At 53.3% G+C, this 21,363-nt stretch overlaps 2 protein-coding genes across 2 annotated transcripts in view; one reads left to right on the top strand and one right to left on the bottom strand.

Moving 5' to 3' along the window:
* The window catches only part of AMIGO3 (adhesion molecule with Ig like domain 3), a 1,511-nt gene extending 1,004 nt beyond the window's left edge, over positions 1–507 (top strand). Inside the window, 1 exon segment of the mRNA XM_035901587.1 lies at positions 1–507. This exon segment is cut by the window's left edge and continues 113 nt beyond it. Within this exon segment, the coding sequence (XP_035757480.1) occupies positions 1–507 (507 nt within the window).
* Positions 508–1,443: 936 nt separating this feature from the next.
* RNF123 (ring finger protein 123) overlaps positions 1,444–21,363 on the bottom strand; it is a 47,844-nt gene continuing 27,924 nt past the window's right edge. The window contains exons 28-35 of the mRNA XM_035901571.1: positions 20,685–20,772; positions 20,336–20,423; positions 20,129–20,213; positions 12,779–12,918; positions 12,405–12,593; positions 10,664–10,739; positions 9,691–9,775; positions 1,444–1,690 (exon numbers count right to left, since the gene is read on the bottom strand). Coding sequence (XP_035757464.1) covers positions 1,444–1,690; positions 9,691–9,775; positions 10,664–10,739; positions 12,405–12,593; positions 12,779–12,918; positions 20,129–20,213; positions 20,336–20,423; positions 20,685–20,772 — 998 coding nt within the window. The remainder of the gene's footprint in view (positions 1,691–9,690; positions 9,776–10,663; positions 10,740–12,404; positions 12,594–12,778; positions 12,919–20,128; positions 20,214–20,335; positions 20,424–20,684; positions 20,773–21,363) is intronic.

The following is a 21,363-nucleotide window of genomic DNA, read 5'->3' as shown; positions in this document are numbered from 1 at the left end:
AGCCTGAAGATTGCAGTGGCGAAGCCCTGGCACTCAGGGGTCTACGTGGGCTTGGCCATCAACAGCCCCCACAATTTCAGCAGGCTGTGCGAAGTCAATGTGACGGTCCACTACCCCAAGCCAGAGGGGGAGACCTTCAGCACCGGCCTCACGACCCTGCTGGGCTGCATCGTGAGCCTGCTGCTCGTGCTCATTTACTTGTACCTCACGCCCTGTCCCTGTCTGAGCTGCTGCAAGAAGCCAGCTCCTCTCAGCCCTCCGCAGGAGTGCAGTGCTCAGTCCTCCATCCTCAGCACCACTCCCCCCACCACTGATGGGCCAAACCGCAAAGTCAGCGCCAACAAGCATGTGGTCTTCCTCGAGCCTGTCAGGGAGACGCAGAATGGCAAGATCCGCCTGGCCCTCGGCGAGGACTTCTCTGACGCCAAGCACCCCAAGGTCCTGCAGCTCAAGTCGGACTCGGAGTCCATCAGCTCCGTCTTTTCGGACACCCCCATCGTGTCATAGCAGGGCAGGAGGGAGGGAGCTGGGAAGAGAGCTGTTCTCCAAGAGCTGTTCTCTATCACTGCTAGAAGCGGGATTATTTGGCCTTAACTGCAACCCGCGAGGGTGATTGGCATCACCCGCAACTGCTTCAGCCACGAGCCCCTGGGTGGTTTTGGGCCAGGAGCACATTGGTGCCCAGCAAGAGCTCCTCGTGCAAGCCACTGGCAACAGCCTCGTTAGCACAAGGCTAATGCTGATGAACCCAGCACACCTGAAGAAGCCCCACTTCATTCAGGCAGCCAAACTCCCTAATGGTGACACTGGGGCTGGCAGTCTGCCACGTCCCCAGGCACGCAAGACCCAACCTGGTGCCACTGCCACGGATCCCCAGGCCAAGGAACAGCAGTGAAAAGTGGGATACTGTCCTTGTTTGTGCCAGGGCTCCCAGGGATGGTGGTGCCACTGTCCTCTCCAGCTCATGCCAGTCCCCATCAGCATGGTGTGGCTGGGAGCAGGGGGAGCGTGACCCCATCGTAAGGAGGGGGTATGTGCCCCATCCCCAAACGTGACCCCACCTAGGAGGGATGGAGCTCGGTGCCTGACCAGCCATGCAGCCAAGCAAACATCACAAGCTTTTGCCTCCTGAGAAGCTGTAAATAGTTAAGGCGGGACTAGGTGATGCGATAGAGCGCCCCAGCCTGCATTGCTCAGAGCTCCCCGTGCCACCAAGGACGATGAGGTCTCAGATGCACCACCCTCCTTTGCTGCTTCTCCTTGAGGCGGACAAACGCGCTGCTAAAGCACAGCTATTTAGGCAGTAATCTAATAAGCCTATCGATAAATGTGAGTAATCCTCTCCTCTCTTGGGTCGTAATTCTCTAGTTACATTGGAATAAAAATGCCTATTTTTTTAAGCTCACACTGGTCTGAGTGTCTCCTTGCCCTTGCAGGGCAGCGTCACGGAGCCACCCCATGTCCCATGGGCGCAGAGGGTCTGAGGGAGCCCTGGATCCCCACTGGCCCAACACAGGGAGCCAGGCGATTCGCACTGGGCTCACAGCCTCTGTTCCCATCAAATGGCATTAGGTTGGCCTTGGTGAGGGGGTTAAATGTGCTGAGATGGAGCTGGTGGCCTCGGGATGGTGGGAGAGGAGTGTCCAGTGGCTGGTCCCCAGCAGGGCAGGTCTCCAGTGACGCCTGGGAGCTGGGGAGGGAGCAGCGCCAACTGTCACAAGGGCACATCCAGACCTCCATAGGGATGAGCAGCATTTAGATGTGGGGGAGAGGCACCTGGGGGAGACCCACTCGGGGTCAGGCTGGCCCAGTCTTTGGCTGAGTCCCAGCACTTTCTGGGGATAGAGGGCATCTCAGGTGAGGTGCCTGCAGTGCTTTCCCCAAGGTCCAGCCTTGCATCACCCTGGCGCAGGGAGCAGCTCTGTCCCTCTCCCCAAAATGCCTGTGTGATCCCACAGAGGGGTAAGGATGTCCTCCCACCTTTCCCCCCTCCATGGCCAGAGCAGGAGCACGTGGCTGTCACCTGCAGCGGGGGGGATGCTGGGGCCACCCTGCAGGCAGGAGCGCAGTTCAGACACAATCCAAAAACAGGGACCAGGACATTTTGCAAATCTTGCTCCCAACCCACAGCCTTCCACAGCTGTGCACCCCTGCCCCATGAGCTGCTGGCAGCCCTGTGGCCATGGGAGGGGAAGGTCCCTGGCGCATCAGGACACCTCTAGTGCCTGTCCTTCAACTTTTTCAGCCAGGAAACAAGCAGCTTTTTTCCCTGAAAAAAAGTCAACCATGCCCAAAGTGCTTGTCAGAATCTCCCCATCCATCCAAGGAGAGGAGAGCGTTTGGGAGAGCATCTATCCTGAGACAACTACAGCCACCCAATGCCCTGCCTGACACTGACCTTGTGTGAAGCTTCATGCGATATGTCCCCTGCTGCCACGTGCCCTGCAGCTGCGGCTCAGTGGCTGGTGAAAGCGACAGGATGCGGAGTGACAGGCCCCGCTGGCCTGTGCCCTCCCTGCCCATGTGCCTGCTGCTGTGGGCCCTGTCACCTCATGTTAGCACAGCACTCCTGACGAGCCCGGGACTCTAAGCCAGGCATGCCAGGGTGCTGTCGGGGGGGTGGCGAGGTGCTTTGGTGTTGGGTGGATAGGTGCATGGCACCCTGCCCCTCGAGGATGGAGCTGAGGCAATGCAGAGTTTTTGCACCCTGGCTTTGCACCCTGGCAAGAATAGTTTGAATGGGGTGAGTTAGAATCATAGAATCATTTAGGTTGGAAAAGACCTTTAAGATCATCAAGTCCAACCGTTAACCTAACAAACACTGCCATCCCACCACTAAACCATGTCCCTAAGCGCCACATCTACATATCTTTTAAATACCTCCAGGGATGGGGACTCAACCACTTCCCTGGGCAGCCCGTTCCAATGCCTGACAACCCTTTCATTGAAAAAATTTTTCCTAATGTCCAGTCTAAACCTCCCCTGGCACAGCTTCAGACCATTTCCCCTTGTCCTATTGCCCGTTACCAGGGAGAAGATACTGACCCCCACCTCCCTACACCCTCCTTTCAGGTAGTTGTAGAAGGTGATAAGGTCTCCCCTCAGCCTCCTCTTCTCCAGACTGGGATGGGAACATCTGGGAAAGAAAGGAGACACCACCAAGAGGGCCCAGGTTCAAACCCAGCAAGGGCACTACCGCGAGCGTGGCCCGCGCCTGCCGAGATGGTGCTGAGCCCATGCTAGAGCACGTGTTGCATCTAAATACCATGTCTTCCTCTGAAAGAAAGGTGAAATGTTGCTCCAGGGTCCAGCACCCAGAGTGGATGTTACCTACCCCACTGCTCTTCTGTCGCCATCTCCTCGCGAACCTTCCCCCTCCCTGGTGCTAACATCAGCTTCCTGGGCATTAGTGCTCCTGCAAATCTGCATCCTCAGCTAGGCTAATGACTGAGGCTTGTGGAAATTTCAGGCCAACTGCAGTGTAAGAAAAGCTCCTGAAGGCTTCTCTGGGGCTATTCCAGCCTCGAGAAGCCAAGGAGAGCTCTTCTAGCCTGTCTGCAACTCTCCTATCCCTGCAGGAAGGCTGAGCCCTGCTATGCTGGGGACAGCACATCTGAGGTTCGTATCCATGTTGCTCCCAAGGGCTCCCTGCTGTCTTCACCCAAGAAAATCCTGTTGCTGCATTTCATACCTTTCTGATGCTGGGAAAGGACCCCGCACCACATCGCTGCTCCAATGAGCAAGGCAAGGCGGTTTGAACTATTGACACAGTTCATTAAGCAGCCTGAAAGGCAAATCATCTCATCAAGGAAAAACATAGCCACGAGCACAGCCTCCCTGACAGGCAGGAGTTGGGAAACGTAATGGATGGTCCCTGAGGAATACATCATCCTCTCTCAGCAGCCATCTGCACCATTACAGCACCGGCTCACTGCCAAACTGGCCTCCTGCTCCTTGACTCCTCAGGGTAAAGTAACAGGTCAGCACAAAGCACGGCATCCCTGACACGCAGGGACTGGCTTTGGGGACCAGCCTCCAGTGCTGGCTCCTGTCTCCTCTGGCCCTTCACACCTCAGCCAGCGCAACGTGGGCATGCTGAACACCAGTCCTGCTGCTGGGGCTGGACACAGTGTACACGGTTGGACCTGGATCCTTTCCTTACAACAGTCACGGTTTTCTAAAGAGCTCAAAGCAGTGAAGGCTGGTGCTGACCACCACAATGCTTGCTCCTGTCACCCAGTGTGTGCCTGACAGTCCTGAGGGGATGGAGATCCCAGCCTTGGCAGTCCCAGTGCTCAGGGCACAGCTTTTAGAGCTGGCAGCTTGTAAAAACTGTAAGATCAGTAAGGCCAGATTCCTTTTTTAACCATGAAACCTAGGCCTGTGCTAGTCACTCCTCCATGCCCTGGCTCACACCCACCCCGATACATTATGTACTGCAAGACTTGCGTACCACTCATTTTCTGAGTTTTTAAGGCAAGGTAGCAAGGACTCCTTTAGACTGAGTGGTCCATGAAATGTCTACTCCTGCACCTCCTTCCACCACAGCTCGCTCATCAGTGTGTGTTGAAGGGGCATTAGAGTTTAAGTGACCAGCAATCACTTAAAAACCTGCAGACTGGAATCTTCTGTGACATTTCCAGTGGAGGTGACACCAAAACGAACAGAGCCTGCTTAGCCTGCCTCCCCCACCTGGCCTCATGCTTTCTCACCTTCCTGCTCACCAAGGTGTTACTTCTGCCCAGGGAACCTCTCTGCCTCCTCCCTTCTGCCTCCATCCCTCTGCATCCAGCTGTGCTGTGCAAAGGAGAAGAGTGTGGAGATCCAGCCAGAATTACCCCAACATCACGTCAGCCCAGTGCTGCTCCTCCTGGCTGGCTGGTCCTGCTGGCTCGTGCTCAGCATCCCACTGGCACAGCCTGGTTGTTTCTGGCCCAGGATCCCCGTCCTATGCTCTGCTGGCTGGTAGCGCCACGTTTCTGGTTACAACGGTGCTCTTCCCTCTGTCCTCTCCATCTTTTGGGCAGAAGTCCCAGGTCTTACACAGTTACGTCACAGACAAGTTGCTGGCTCCATGTATGTGTCCTAACCCTCTGGACTCACACTGAGAGCATCAGCTGTGGGCAGGGCTGGGGAACGTCTGCATGGCCTTGCCCCCTTGCCTCTGAGTGGATGGTGTCCACAGGGCATGGGGAAAGCCCAAGGAGCGGAGCAGCAGCCGAGCCCCAGGGCAACACAGCTCATCTCCACTCTGGGATGGGCACTTGCTTTCCACAAAGCCTTTTCCAACCTATATGCCCGGTCCTAATTACAACATTCCCTTACATGCAGGGAACCAAGAGCCTCACCGTTGGGCCTTGCCACTCTTCCTGCCGCTTGCTCTCACCAGGATCCTTACACAAGCTCTGGCCAATGCTGCTCCATTAGCTCACTCCAAAGAAGGCTTAATAGAAAATCTGCTCAATTATTTAGCAGACAAATGGGGGGATGATACTGGCTGAAGGCAGCCAGGGTCTCGGGCACGGGCCCAACGATTCAGCCCAGCTTCTGGCTCACCCTTCCAGATCCTGCCCTCTCTCTCCTTCCCACAAAACCAAGGCTCAGTCATCAGGTCCTGGCAAGCAGGCAGCATAGGGCATCCCTGCCTCCTCAGCCCTGCCAGGTGCTGAGGCTCCCCACAATGAAGGCTCTGCCTGACAACTGTCAGACCCGAGGGCTGGGAGGGGGCAGCACCTCAGGAGGCCTGAGCAGTGCCAAAACACCACTGCAGAGGCCAAAATAGTTTTAAAACAAGGAACTGTTGCCTGTTGGTGAGACAGCCCAGCCCCCCTGCGCCAGGCTGCCCTGGTGATGAGGTTTAGCTCCCTCCCAGCAAGCCCTTCTCTGCTGGGAAACACTGCTCCTGTTGTGGGAATCAGAAGACCCTCTGCTGAGGGATCCCAATTTTTGCCAGCTGCCTCCCCATCTGTGCCCTGCACTAATACTCCCCTGCCCGTTTGCAAGGGTTGTTACATCCTGCGAGGAAGTTGAGCCACTCCAGATATCAGCGTAAGGTTTTCCTTTCCATCCTCCAGCCCCCCAGCAAGCATTTGGGAGTTGTGGTAAGTGACTTGTGGAGGCCTTTCAAAGATCATAGAATCACAGAATCACTTGGGTTGGAAAAGACCTTTAAGATCATCAAGTCCAGCCGTTAACTTCACCCTGCCATCCCACCACTAAACCATGTCCATAAGCACCTCGTCTGTCTGGCTTTTAAATACCCCCATGGATGGGGACTAGACCACTTAACATCAGTAAGCCCAAATGAGGTGGGCACTGAAGCGTTGGTTCACCATGAGCAGCACCAGCCATCCTGCCGGACCCGACGAGGAGATGCATTTTTTTTCTCTCGCAAAATCACAGCCTGCTCCATCCAGGGACTAAGGCGTATGATCTATCAACTGTCTCATCACATCCCAGCCTAGGCAACATTCCCTTTCGTTGTGCTTAATGGCTCTGTTTGGTGCCAGAAGGCCATAGCAAGAGGACTTGATGCCTGGCTGAGCGTCCTGTGCTGGGCAAGGAGCAGCCGAGGCATCTGACTGCATCCTGATAATGCAGCTGGATGAGTTGGCAGAGCCCCAGCTCTCCTTATTCCTACCCTTCCATGCTGGAACATTTTGGCCCTGTAAATGGGACCTCATTCCTCCACCTCGAGTTGAACCTGTCCTCTCTGTCCCAGAGCAAAACTTGCAGCACCTTCCAATCAAGCGCCTGGCACAGCGTCAGCTTGCTGGGTTAGAAGCAACCAGAAAAACCACAGCCAAGCCAAGGCAGTCACCAAGGGTCTGGTCCCCCGTTCTCATCCTCTGGTGCAGAGCCTCCTCACAGGGAACCAGTCAGGGTAACAGCTGGTGTCCTGGGCAATTCCCACACAGAAGGTCCTACATGAAAATGTGGGTCAGATAATCTCTCTCTGTTAGTGATTTCTGGCAATCTGGGAGTTGCAAATGGGACCTGGAAGAGAATTCTACTTGCTTCCAGCACCGCCTGGGCAGAGTGCTTCTGAGGAAGGAAAAAAGCCCATCTTGTTATCCTGCTCGCTGCACTGAGAAAAAGGGAAGAAGGAAAAAGGAAACGTATCTTCTCTTGAGCCTGCTCTAGAAAGCCTGGTTACATATGGGATCCTTTAAATCTCTTCAGTTACCTCCTGTAGCAATACGAGCCATGGCAACCATCTCCCATGGGACTGTACAGACCCGAGGAAGGTTTGAATTCTCCTTTTCCATTCCACGGACCATCCTCTTACTCATGCACTTGGAGATGGGTGCTTCCCATTGCCCTGCTCTGGGCCAGCCTTTGTTGACCTGTACCATCTCCCTGTTTTTTGGGTGACTGTGGGGAGGAGATCCCTCTGCTCACCCCAGCTGCACCTCCCAGTCCTACAGCACCCTGCGGCGATGGTGCTGAGACTTGCACACAGGATCAAACCAGGACTGAAACCTGAAGGAACACAAAGACAGCAGAAAAGCCTCTGCGTTTCCTCTCACATCTACTGTTTTTCTCCACCCTGTCCCTGTTTGCTGTTTTCGAACGTGCCTGCACAGAGCAGAACCATTCCGTAAGTGGGTTACAACACCCGCACCCTGGTCCTCAATTTGGAGTGCTGCAAAGAGGGTGGGCAGCTCAGTGTTCCCTTCCATGTCAGGTACCCTGCCTATGCCACGCTGATCCCTGCCATCAGGATGCCCATCCCCTCCGCTCAGGTAGCAGTAGAAGGTCCCCAAGCCACTCAGCCTTGGTTCTTTTGGCTTGATTGAACTCAACGGCTCCCCTGCAATGTTTGCTTGCCTTTTACAGATCAGCGACTTATCAAACCTTGGATTTATTGCAGGGCTTTGCAAAATCACGTGGAAGCGTTTTGCTTTATAGACATTTTTCCCTAGACTGCCTCCTGTTTTACCTCATGCTTCTCCTGCTCAGCTAGGTCCACCATAAGGATATCAGGCTTTGCCCACATTACTCCCCCATTTCATATTTATTTCTGCTTTCCACTGCCCAAGGAGGTGACTACAAAGCCCTTGATGCTCAGTCAGAGACTTGCCACTTCCCAACTGCACACCACAGGATACCTGTGGACACCTCTGGTTTGTGACCATGCAGCCCACTGCTGCCCAAGGCGTGGAGGATGCTGGTGGCAGTGCCACTTGGTGATGTACAGTCCCTTTGACACCGGCTGTCTGGGTTTCCCTAACCCAAAGCACAACTGGCTTTTCAGGTAAAGGAGACAGAGTCTGGAAGCTTTTTGTCACCCCAGGACTCCCTGTAGGCTGGGAATGCTGCGATTTTCATCACACCACCATCTTCACAGAGTTCTTCAGAGTCTGATGAACTGAGGGTCAGAGAAAGAGCTTTATCCCTTCCCCTCTCTGGCTCTATGAGCGACCTGGAGTGGGACAGATGTTCAAGGGACAGGGAGCCAGGGGAAGACTTCTCACCCTGCCTGGCATGCAGGGAACTGCTTTATCACTTCCCCCCTTCCCTCTAGGAAGAAGTGTTGAGTCGTGGTGTCAAATTCATGACATTCGCCCTTTCTACAGAGCAGGATTCTGGGGGTGAGCAAAATCCACCCCCGTTCACAGTCCAGAAAGGCCACGGATCAATGACCTTGTGCTAAGCTCTTGGCACTGTCACACTTGGGGCTGTGAGACTGGTGCAGCAGCCACGGAAGGCAGGATATAATTAGATATATTACTGTACATCTCTGAGTCCTTGAGAGAAGACGCTGAAAGACTGGCTGCAGGGCTGAGCTGCTCGGCCAGATGGGGCTCTGCTCTCCACAAAGCCAGAGACTATCATGTTCTCCAAATGCGAAAACAAGCAGGATTTGCAGTGCAGACAGAAGAGCCCCATCTCCTTCAGCATCCTACAGGGCACAGTGGCTGGGCAAGACACCTACGAATGACACTGGGCAAGAGAAAAGGCAGGGCTGCAGAGGATATCAGCATGAGCCTGTTTTCAGGACAAGCAGGCACAGGCACACGTAAACCACTAGGTCAGCTGTGGCTTTGCCCGGCCGCATCATTCCCCCCGAGCTCTCTCTCTGAAGAGCTGGTTACCATAAAGACAAAAAGATTTGCTTCATCCGAAAGTCAGCATCACATAAGTGCCTGGGCAATTTGTCTCGCTCTTTTGCCAGAGGTCTGGGCAGCCAGAGAGCTCTGCACACATTTTGATGCCTCCCCAAGATGTGTCCAGAACGAAGCAGCTCTAATGACCTCCCTTGCATCCATAGCTGTGCGTCACAGCACTTTGCCTGCATGGCTGCATCAGCACAGCTCTTTTACGTGCGGTGCTCACAACCTCCGACAGCAGCTGTCCTGTTGCACAGAGCACCAGACCCCATCCTGGGGAGGAAGGTGCACATGCAGGGTTGGTACAGCACCTCATAGCCACCTCTCACAAGAGCTTTCCTGCACCACAGGAAGGTATTTTGCACCCAGCAGTAGCACAGTAGCACTGGGATGCAGCTGCTGCAGGGGCACGGAGCTCCCTGGCTTCTGCTCCCCCTGTGCACATCTGCCTTGCCTTACTTTGGTCCCCATGCACCCATGTCACTCCCACAACACCTCCCATAGCACTGACTTCTGCAGCACCCAAAGCAATGCCACATGTGGCAACTCTGTGTTTTGGAAATCAAAAGCCACTCACCCCTGAACATCAGTGTCCACAAGCAGCCGGACCAGTATCCCCGTCACAGCCACAAGGATTGGGTAATGGTCCACACTCTCCAGCCCTACAGAAGCAAAAAAGAAAGATAGAGCCACTGCCACCACGACAGGCAGAGCAGGCTGCACTGTTACTTCCAGACTTGGTGGCAGAGCAGTCCAGGAGGTAGGGACCGTGACTTGGGCTCTCTGGTGGGGCCACGGGTTTCACTGAGGACAGAGGAGTCTTCCCCACCAATGTAAACCCCGGACTCAGGCACTGCCCTCACGATGGAGCATGCCTGCCTCTTCCAAGCCTCAAGAGAAGGTGGTCTGTCCCCTCCTAAGCAGGCAGGAAAATCCAGCTGCTGTATGGGAAATGCAGGTTGCCCACAACAGCACCTGGAGCTAACAGGCACAACTCAGCTGCCTACAGTCACCTCCATGAGGAAGAGGGCTGATGTTGGTGGGAACGGCTTCCCCCAGCAATTCAGTGCAACCTTTACTTGATGCAGAGCCCAGCAACCAAGTTTGCTACCTAAACTGCAATCTGTCCAGGGCTTTGAGCCTTTCAAACAGCTCCCACCTAACCTGTGCCAAATCAGTACCTAGCAAGGCATCCCCTTCCAAGCACAGCACAACTGCCGTTTCCACCATGGACAGCCAGACCACCAGCTGCCTCATGAGGACAGAGGTTCTGGAGGGAACCAGACCTGCTAGGCAGGCAGAGGCTAAGGGCCTAGGAAGAGCATCAAAGCTCAGGTCTGTCTGGAGGATTCACATGTCTTCTGAAGACAGCACTTCCATGGCAGTCGGTGGCACCAGACTGGCTTCCCAGCCAGGGACATGGCAGGCCTGAGGTCTGATCCCATACATCTCTGCACCGACCTTCAGCACAAGCCATCCCCCGCTCCCCAGGGGCATGCCTCTGGCATGTTTTCAACGGAGAGGGACAGAGAGTTAACGCATGGACTCACCTGGCAGGCGGAGGTTGACCACTCTGTCAAACAAGTTCCTTTCAGCCGTCACACGGTTCAGCACCTGGTTCAAGAGCTGCATAGGGAAAAATCACAGAGGGTTTGTATTTTCTGGATGGGCCTTCCTGTGAGCAGCATCCAAAGGGCATGCTTTGGGGCAGCATGTCCTTATAGCTCGGGCTTCGTACCTGGGAGCTGGAGGATGCACAAGGGGAGGCTCGCAGCACAGTCCTAGCTTGGCCCTGGCACAGAGGGAGGTGGCACCATACCACAGTGGTTGTACCAGGCCCACACCTCCCAGGGAAGAGTCAGTCTAAGGTCAAGACACCTGAATCTCAGCGTCTTCCACCAAAATCTGAATCCCACCTACAGATGCCAAGCTACTTCTGTGGATAAAAGCTCTTGGCAAGCAGAAGCTACAGTCCCCGGGACAGCCACAGCCCGTGAAGAGCAAGCTGGAAGCTGCTGCTGGGCAAAAGCAGTGTCAGTGGGGTGAAGCACAGTCCAGGTCCTGCCCTGCCTGGAGCTGGCAGCAGGACAGACCTACCAGCCCTGAAGCACAGGATGAGTGCAGAGATCAATCTGCTTCTCTGTTTGACAGAGCATTACCACAGGCAGAGATTTCTGCCTATGACCAGCACAGAAAGAATCAACTGCAAAGACACTTAGCCACCATTAGCTCTCACCCAACCCCCCAATGGGATGAGCAGGGACCACTCCAGGCTTGACACAACCGCTGCAAGCTGTGCACTGGCTCTCAGACACAGCATCCCTCTTCCCATCACCCTCATGCACAAAGAGGAGAACCCTGCACCCCTCTGTGGGCATGTTCAACGGTGGGGCACAGCTTCGTGGCAGTACCAGGATGTGAGTGGGATGCTCAAGGACCCTGCACTCTGCTGCCTATTCCCCAGCTTGCCTAAAGCACCTGCTAAGTGCCCCTTGCTTTCCTCCTTGCACAGGGAAAACCCTGGGATCCCAGGCTGAGCACTTCCCTCAAGTCTAGACTGCTGTACTAGACCCCACTGTGTCTTTCCTTGCCTCATCTATTCAGAGCCCTGTGTCTCACCCTTTGGAGCAACCCAACCCTTGTGGTATAGGTAAGGTATACATGACTGTTCTCCACCAGGCTGACTTCCACAGGAGCAGCTGCATGTCCTCAGGGCTTTCCAGGGTTGCTCATGCTTTAGAACAGAAACTAATTTACTGGAGCCTAAAGGGTGTTTTTGGTTGCAATAGGGCTGTCCCAGTCACCCTGGCAGGGAAGTGGAGACGTTTGGTATCATAGTTTAGGACTGAGGGACAAAGGACCAAGATACCTGCGCAAACGTTGGGGCATGTTCCCTGTGAAGCCAGCTATACTGTCGACAGCTCTTGCTAAGATGTACCACACCTCAACTCTGGATTTCATGGCATTGCTTGTCACAGGAGCATTCAGCATTTACTGGGTAGAAGACACTGGCCATAGCTCCTCTGAAGGCAGATTTAAGGGCTATCATCCTCTCTCCTCGTAGAGGTAGAAATCAGCTGTGGCCAGACCAGTTGCAAAGGAGGCGAGCAGTTATGTAGTGATTTTAGGGAGCACCACTTGTTCTGCAGCAGCTGGGTTTGCCATAACAGCCTTAAGTACTACAGCGTTTGCAGCAGGAGCCCCCACTTCACAGCACACCTGGAGAGAGGGCAGAGGGCCCCCCACGCCCTTTCAGAGGACGCTTCTTCACACCTTGTGGAAGGATGATACCTGGGCGAGCCGCCGAAGCAGCAGCTCCGATGACGGGCGATTCCAGTCGAGAAAGATCTCTGGTGCCAGCGTGACGGTCATTTCTAGCACCCTGAGCAAGCTCACCGACAGGTCAAAGCAGGTGGCGCACACCTTCAGCTGGCGGCTATCCACAAAGTTCCTCTCCAAGCGCTCTGCTGCCTGCTGGATCTGCCAAGCAATGGAGACAGCTTCACAAGGTGCCCCTTTCCAAAAGGAGGGCTGTGTCCCCCAGCCCAGCTTGGCTCCCAAGTGTGCCAAGCAATTGCTGCACTCCCAACCCCAAGAGTCATGTCTTGAACCTTGCTGTGTGCAGGAGAAGGGCCAGACCCTGCAGCCCCGGGCAGCACACTCACCTCCTGAATCATGCCAATGAACTCGGAGAAAGCCCAGTTCAGCTGGTTGAGGACGCTGTTGAGAAAGCTGGGGGCCAGGTCACGGTCGCTGCGGAGCAGGTCTGCCATGTGCCGCTGCAGCAAGGTGGAGGGACACGGCTCTGAAACCAGACAGCGACAGCTTCAGTGACCTGGTCCCGGAACAGCCATGGGTGGGGGACAAGGACTGTTACGAGCAGAGATCTCACCTGTTGGGCCTTCAAGCACTTTTTTTCAATGCCAGCCTGAATTAACCAGGGAAGAGCCCTGCGTGCTTGTTGCTGCCCACGTGCATGGGAGTGCTGCCCTGCAGCTTAGCATCCCTCCTGCTCAACTCTGCAGAGGCCCATGGTCAGCTCAGCATTAATTGCTCCTGATAGCAGCGTGGCAGCTGCCTGGAGCCAGCACGGCCACCCCTGGCCTCATGTGGCCATGCCTGCCTGCCCGTGTCTGGGGATGAAGGTACCTAGCAAATCTCACTGCTGAGAGGCTTCTGCATGGAGTTGGGGCCAGCTCTGCCCTCGGCAGGCTCAGGCAGGGCTGCCCACACTCCCCAGCCAGGGTCAGCCTGAGCAAAGACATGTCCCTGTAGTACGCAGCATCTCACCTCTAGGCTTTTTCACTATCAAGAGCACAGATGGGGTCAGACCCAGCAGCTGGGAAACACAGAGTCAGGGCTGTGTGAGGCACTGGTCCCCGCGCACAGGCAGGGAAAGAAAGGGGGTATGAATAGGATGGATGCTTCTCACCAGGAAGGTTACCAGAGTTGAAACTACAGACTAAAATTCAAGGCTTGGAGAAAAAACAGATTTACCACGTATAAGAAAAATAAAAATATCCAACTATGTTTCCTTCTACTAGAAGCTGTTAGTAAGTAAAAGCAGGTGGAAACTCTGGCGGCACTGGCACAGCCGTGCTGTGACTGCAGAAGGTCTTCGGGGTGGGAGCCTGCTCAAAACAGGGAACATGAGGCGACCTCCATCACATCCCTAGGGATTGAGAAGTGAGGCCTAACTACAGGCAGATTTCTAGCCCGAGGGGGATGGCAGGAGACCGTCAGCTCAAATGAGAACAGGATAAATTATTCTGTAAATACCCACTAATAATTGCCATGAGCTTCTGTTGTTATGGAGGATGTGCGCTGATGTCCCATGGTGCATAATCACTCCGGGCAGGCCAGTGCCCTGGCTTTGATCCTGCCTAAAAGCACATCTTTGGGAGGGATTTCATCACCACAGATGTCTTCGATGTCTTACACCCACCCACAAGTACTTGCCCAGCCCTTGGCTACATGTGGCTCAGGGACTGCCCAAGCCAGACGTCCTTTTCATGTATTCAGTGATCCTCAGTGGATTTCTTGTCCAGGGTCCCCTGAAACTGTGTAAGCTCTTAGCATTGAATGTTCCACAGCTCAGTTGCGTGCGGCAGGAGGAATTTGGATTTGAGCTCAGCTCCTACTTGCTTTACTTGATATTTATTCTTTGCAGCCCCCTCCTTCTGGCAGGAGAAACAGAGAGCTGCTGCTCTGTGGTCACCTCCTCCACCTAGCCACGATTTCAGACCTTTATGACAGTCTTTTGAATGGGAACAGCCCCAGCCTGCGCAGTTTCTCATAGAGAAACTGTCACATCTTTGTCCCCTTCACCATCCCTCCCTGAGCCTTGCTGGTTCTCCCAGATTTTCTTTGGAGAGGTGGAATCAGAAGCATACGCAACATCCAAACCACAAGCATGTGGCAGATTTGCACAAAGGCATAATGTGGTTTTGGTTTTGTTCTGTTTTCCTTTCCTTATAATTGGTTTTGTGTAATTTGTTCCTTTGACTAGGCATTAAGCTGATATTTTCCAAAAAGTTACACGAGGATGACAGCCCAAGGATAACCCTTTTGTAAGAATTACAGCTCAAGATCCTCAGGAACTTGCTGGTCACCAGGTGCAAGTGGAGAAGCCCAGGAGTCAGCATCAGAGCCCACCTCATTGTCTTCTCTGTCTGTGATGGACAATGGGGCACAGCACACCCTTATCAAATTAGCAGGTGACACTAAGCAAGGGGCTTAGTCTGACATGCTAGAGGCACCCTGAGAAACCTGAGGACAAAAAAACCTGATCATATTCAACAAGGAGAAAATTCTGCATCTGGGAAAGAATGACCCCAAATACCAGTCCTGGCTGGGAAACAACGGTCTGGGCACCATTAAAGGGGTTTTGTAGGATACCAACTTGAACAGGGGACAGGTGAGGGCTCTCGCTACAACAAAGAGGTGATGGTAGGAGGATGTGCTCAGGAGATCAAGGGGAGGTGTTACCCCTCTGCTTGGCCCTGGGGAGGTCACACCTGAAATACCGTGGCTCTTTCCTCAGAAGGCTGCATAGACAGGTCCTGGGGATCCCGCCCTGCAACCTTGTCTCTAAGGATTATGCTCAGCTTGCAGCCCACTGATTTTTAATCACATTTTCCCTTCACGTTCACCACTCTACATCTGTCGATGCTGAATTCCATCTACGTTTTCTCTTGCAGTCATTCAGAATTGGAAGGTCCTTTTGTAGGGTTAAGTTTTCTGTGTCTTCTTTTCCCCAGCCCTCCCTCAACACGTAAAAAGTACTTCTTACTAAAATTGCTGATATATTAGCCTTCTTCCAGCCTTCAAGTACCAAAGCACTTCTAGGCAAGGATCACCGCTCCTTGCAGATGAGCTCTGTGGGTTGTCCTGTTGGTCTGTCGCCAAAGCCTCTTTTACCAACATTTCAAGTCAGGACAGATCTCAAAATGAATCGCCCGGCCAAACTCTACCTCATCTGAAGGCAGCTTTGGCTTTTTGAAGGATGCTCTTACACTTGTAATAACTTGCTTTATCCTGATTTTTAGCCAATGACTATTTCCTCATGGTCTTTATCCAATAAGTGGTGTGAAATTGCTCCAAACCTCCAATTCTAGGTTCTTAAATGCTTTCCCTGCTGCTGGCAAAGACTGTGCCAGTCTATAAAAGCATTTACAAGTGGTGCCTCTCGTCAAACTTCTCCACAGTTATGTAGGCTTTTTTTAAGGTTTTAGGCTAACACCTGGAAACAGTGGACTTCCTTGGCTTTTATTGCTCCCAAGAGGATTCTGAATCTAAAGACGCTGCAATCACTGCTACTCTCTGAAAGCAACATAAGGAATTAGCCCTGGAATATGCAAGGGATGAAGCTGCTCTTGCTGTGGGTTCCCAGATGAGGTTCTCCACTGGGCAGTCATTAGTGGTATCCAGAAACCTAGCCCTGGTGCTGTGTTCATCTTCATTTGCAAGATGTTCACCTTTGCTGAGGCATTTCCACCCACCTCCTTCACGTCTCGGTTACGACTGCCCTCCAGGGTAATGACACAGCCTGTGTGCTGTTTCCGACAGGGACACAATTTCATAGGGAATCTGTGGATACTCACTGATGTGGTTACTTTCTTGATCCTGGCAATAGTATGTTATTAGTGTTTCTAAAACTTGTAACTCCCTAATACAAAAGCTATTAAATCTTGGCTTGGCCTTCATTATGACAGATAAAGATCAGTCACTGGAACAGAAATCAGTGGGTTTCCAAGGCCAGAAATTATGACCTCAATACATTTAATGTGGGCAACAGAGGATGGCCTCAAGCGGTTATAGATATATCTGATGTTTCCACAACAGAAACTTCCCTGCAAAAATATAAGCAAAATAGTCACAGGGAAAAAAAAAAACCTAGGTGGGGGGGGAATGGTGAATAAAACCAGACTTCTTTAAGAAGGTTATTAGGCAGCCAGAAAGCCCCAGTGCTAGAGCAAGCACTGGGTTAAAGGGTTCACTGAGACCAGGATGAAGCAAAGACGTAAGTTAAAATGTGAAAGGTAAAGTGAACATAATCAAACATAGCCAGTGGTTGATGAAAACAAGGAGAAAAGGGGTAATAGAAGGGGAAGACATAAAAGAAACATCCATGACTAACCATGCTACGCGCAAAGTTTCTTTGACTATAGGAAAAAATTCTGGTAGAATTATTAAAAATGTAGCACTGGGAGAAAGTCCAACGGTAGCACAGGCCCATTAATAGATAGAGTTAAAAATTAATAAAGCAGACAAAGTGGAAGCCTTCAATAAGTGCTCCTACTAGATTACTGTAAAGAAGCAGGGTCACATACTTCCATCACAGGAAGATAATTACGTACTTTATAGTTTGCTAATGACCCAGGAAGATTTAGAACAGGGCTGTTTGTGAGACTTTGGACACTGCAGCATTTACAGCAGAGCTGGGAGCACAGGGGAGGAAAGCCCAAAACGGACCAGATTCAGAAGCAAAGCAGTTCCACCCAACACTAATCTGAGTTTTCAAAAGGATCCAGATGTAAGTGTGACATAGCTGCCACTCGGCGGTTGTGCCTGATGGACTGATGAAATAGCAGTGAAAGAGGTAAGCTGGGGACGCAGCGATCTGCGTCGCTGGTAAACTGCACCCATGCAAAGATGTATTTAGAGAGGACCAAAGGGGATGTTGCAGGGTGAGGCAGAAGGAAAGCAAGTTGCATTCAGGGTATGAGATATCAATAAGGTCGAGTGCAAGGCACCAGGACACCCCAGCGTGCACCTGGGACTCGCGCATGCCTCCAGAGCAAAGTGCTGGCAAACAGGCTAATGCATGTTTTGGCTCTGTGACCAGCAGATCAAGGAGGTGTTTTTAGCCAGCATGACACTGGCAACTCTGGGGCTGCTAAAAACATGGGAAGGGTGAACACCAAGACTCACAGAAAAGCAAAACCCCTTCCTGAATAAGACATAGAGGCTGCACTTTCTTTTCACTGTTAAAAACGACCAAGAAGTGAATTAACCTGGTGCACAAACACTTCTGAAGAATAAAATGTTGTAATGCACAGAGTTTAACCCAGCAGAGAAAGGCAGAGCAGCAGCAGCAGAAGACAGATGAGGTTAGGTACACTCCTATCAGGAAAAAGAGATGGATTTATTTCTGAGGGTGAGGAACCACCATCAGAAGGGCCTGGACAGTGCAACCACCACCAGCTGATGCTTTTGCTGTTGTCAGATTGAGACAGGATTTCTTCCTGAAAGACTGCTTTAGTTTAGGCAATTTCCTGGACTTGGGAAGGGGATGTGGGTGAATTCTGTCCCACGCTGCACAACAGGTCAGCTAGATAATCTCACGGTCCCACCCACCTACCCTCCACTGCCTGATGGACGCGTGGGCAGAAGGCCTGAGGCAGAGAAGCCCTGTGCTGCAACCTGAAGCCACCTTGCAGCTCGGTAAAAGCAGAACAGGCTGGGCCTGGCACGGGGCCACTGCTGCTTCTCACCACATGCGTGCCGTAACAGCACCCAGCCTTGCCTACAAGCCATGATGAAAGCAAAACAAGTTCCTACAGCAGCCGCCAACCAGAACAGCCCCCGCCTCTGAACAGAGCCCCTGTCTGCTCTCAGGAGCCAAACTGGAGGCAAAGCCCTGCTTGCACGAGAGCTGTTTGGTGCCAGTGGGGGTAAGGAACAACTCAGGGAGCAGGCAAGAACACACACAGCCTTTCTGAGCCTCTCCCACTCCCTGGGCTAACCCAGGCAGCCATCTTGTTGCCCACCATCGGTGAGCACGGGCAAAAGACAGCGTAGGAGAGTAGGGGGTCTGTGCTCTGTGTGTTTCATGGATATTGCGAGGCAGCACCAGCCCACCTTTGCCACCTGTGCAGAGTCCTCCAAGGAAGCATCCCCAAAGCAGCACAAGGCTGGAGGATCAGAGGAGAGGCATTTGCCCAAAGTCGCTTTAGACTGGCCTGCAGAAGCAGACCCAGACAAAACAGGGATTTCTCTCAGCTCAGCAGTTTGTCCTGTTGTCCCTGCCAATGCTCAAATTGTAACAAGGTGAAGACTGATGGGTGGGAAGGCGGGGGGGCCGTCTCCTCCTCCTCCCCCAGGCAGCATCTCAAGGACACCTCTGAGTCCCATGACCTTCTTCAATTAAATCAGCATTCATTATTGATTTGGTTGCGCCTTAAAATAGCAATCCCAGTGGCCAGCCCAGCCCACTCTGGACTCAGACTGTGCGGAGCCATCTGGGGATGGATGGAGAGAGGCCTCGAAAGCTGAGGAACTTCGCTCCAGCCCCAGAGCTCCCCAGGATAGGGTGAGCTCGGTCACTGCCCCACAGTGGCAGCCACCTGGGGGCTTGCTTGTGTGGTAGGATGGTGAGGGGACAGCCATGAGGTCCCTCCTGCATGTGTACCAGGGCTTCCCCATCATCCTCCAAGGATGAGAGGGCTCTGGCAGGGCTCTGACCCCCAGAGGTAGGCCTGATAAAACGGGTGCAAGAGCAGGTCCATGATGCAGCCTTGGAGACTGCCATGTGGGCACTGGTCCCCTGGTATCTCCCCAGGATGTAACAGAAAAGTGATCAGGGTCTCTCTAGACAGAAAGGTCTCTCTAGACAGAAGAGGGGAAGGAGGGAGCTCTCTAAAGCTACTTCACCAGACAAGAGAGGGTCAAACAAACTTACTCTGGAAACTAGCAACAGCAGGCAGCTCTCCCCACTGGACAGGATTAGCACACACCTCCACATGCCACCTGCCCATGTCAGGCTGCAGCAACCCCTGTCCCCCATCCCCGGGCAGCTCTCCAGGAGCAAAGTCTGGCACAAAGCCTTTTCCACAGCAGAGAGGGGTCAGGAACGTACATGGACAGGCCCAGACTCTGCAAGGGTGAAGCTGGGAACGTGTTCTTCAGCTCAAGAAAGGTACCTTTTCCTCCCCACGTCTTTCTCAGCCACAACAGAGCCAAGAAACCCATTTTGGTGACAGTGCTGAGAAACAAATTGCTTTGCCAAAGGCAGGACAGGCTCTGCCAGGTTCCGAGATGCCTGGTTAAAACACTCCCTGTTTGCAAACTTCTCCAGTACCCTGCCTTCTTGGGCACCCACTCCCTCTCACACGGTCCCAACTGCTTGGCACCCTTGTTAACTCTTCCCCGCAGCAGCTGCTTGATGCAGACACCAGAGAGCCTTCTCCCAGGTTTACATTTTGGGGTAAAGCTCTGGTTAAGGATGCAGCCCTGGGCCTCTCTCCTCTCCCCTGAAGGGCAGAACCCCTCCTTGTGATGGATCTAACCCACCACCCAGCAGGCAAAACAGGCCAGTGCAGAGAGACTGGGGATGTCCAGGAAAGGAAACTCTGGCTGCAAAGGTCAGGCCTGACTATTTGACCAGGATCCCCCTGCTTCAGCAACCACCTCACCAGCTGGCTGGGCCCGCAGTAGGGACAGCTGCTAGGGAAGAGGCCAGTCCTCCCTCACCGCCCATCCTAATCCCGAGTGTCAATCCCCTGCCCACTCACTCTGCAGGCTGGGGAGGCTGGCATCCTCAGGCTTGGTTTTCAGCAGGTGTGGGAGCCGTGTGTATCTGTACCCAAAGCCACAGCCCTGGTAAAAGAGGTAAGGAAAGATCTTAGAGGCTGGAAAACAGTTGGGTTTTGCTGCTACTGGAAAGCAAAATGCTGAGAGTCCAACCAGCCCCAGACGGGGCAGGGACACAGGATGTTCACCCGCCACAGCCTGACGAGGATCCAGTTGGTCTGTGCCCAGGGTCGCTGCTCATAGGGAGCCAGAAGGTTCTTCATCATGGAGATCCGCCTGCCAGATGAAAGACATAGGTCAGTCACAAAGGGTCTGGGAACAGGGGATTAAATAGAACCCACAGTAGGACACATGGAGCTGGAACAGAGCCAAGCCACTGGTATAAGGGTGATAGGAGGCTCCCCAAACCAACTCCAGCACCCTGCTGCAGCTCCTGGACCCTCGGCAGTGCTTGGTAGCCCACCTGCTCCCCCATCGAGCCTTGCCACCTCCCCAGCCCTGCCCCAGCTCCCTGGGAACAGGCAGGGCAGCACTTACTGCTCTTCTGGGATCCTTTCTACAGCACGTAGTGAGTGGGGGTAGCAGACATAGCTGGCCAACGCCTGCATCAGGGAGTCCCGGATGTCTGTGGAGGAATGAAAAGGAACTATGCCAGGTGCCCCAGGACATGCAGCATGCCAGGGAGCACCTGAGCACCAGAGGCAAGGAGGGACTGACCCACACTTAAAGAGGTTTGCTGTCCCAGCTGATGGGGAAAGTGTGCCTGTGCTCAGGCAGCTAATTAACCCCAGATTTGAGATGCAAGTAGTTGGTACGTAAGTCCTGCTCTCAAAAGGGTACCCCAAGTCATGTATCTAACACTGGAATAAGCAGGACACACCAGACAAGGGCAGTGCCCAGCCTCTCTTTGTACATGAAGGCATAAAGCACTCAGCAGATTCAGCAGGTAGATCCCAACAGAAGTCTGGTGAGCCACCAGCAGTGGGACCAGCCAAACCTGAAACATCATCACCCCAGAGCAGAGAAGTGCAGCTTTACCCGTGCCCACAATCCTCGAGTCAGCAAAATGCTTGGCCAGGATGGCAGCGAGGCGCATCAGGGTCTCTTCATAGCCTGAAAAGAGAAGAAGGGAGCAGAGGTCACACCAACGTCCCGATGGGCAGCCCTGTGGTCCCAGCATGCCTGTGAACATGGCACAGGCCATGAGATTCATTCC

Source organism: Egretta garzetta, unplaced genomic scaffold, assembly GCF_000687185.1.
Source record: "Egretta garzetta isolate BGI_Z169 unplaced genomic scaffold, ASM68718v1 scaffold1141, whole genome shotgun sequence".
In the NCBI taxonomy this organism is placed as follows: domain Eukaryota; kingdom Metazoa; phylum Chordata; class Aves; order Pelecaniformes; family Ardeidae; genus Egretta; species Egretta garzetta.
Note: the sequence above shows the minus strand (reverse complement) of the source record. Positions and strands in the feature narration are given on the sequence as shown.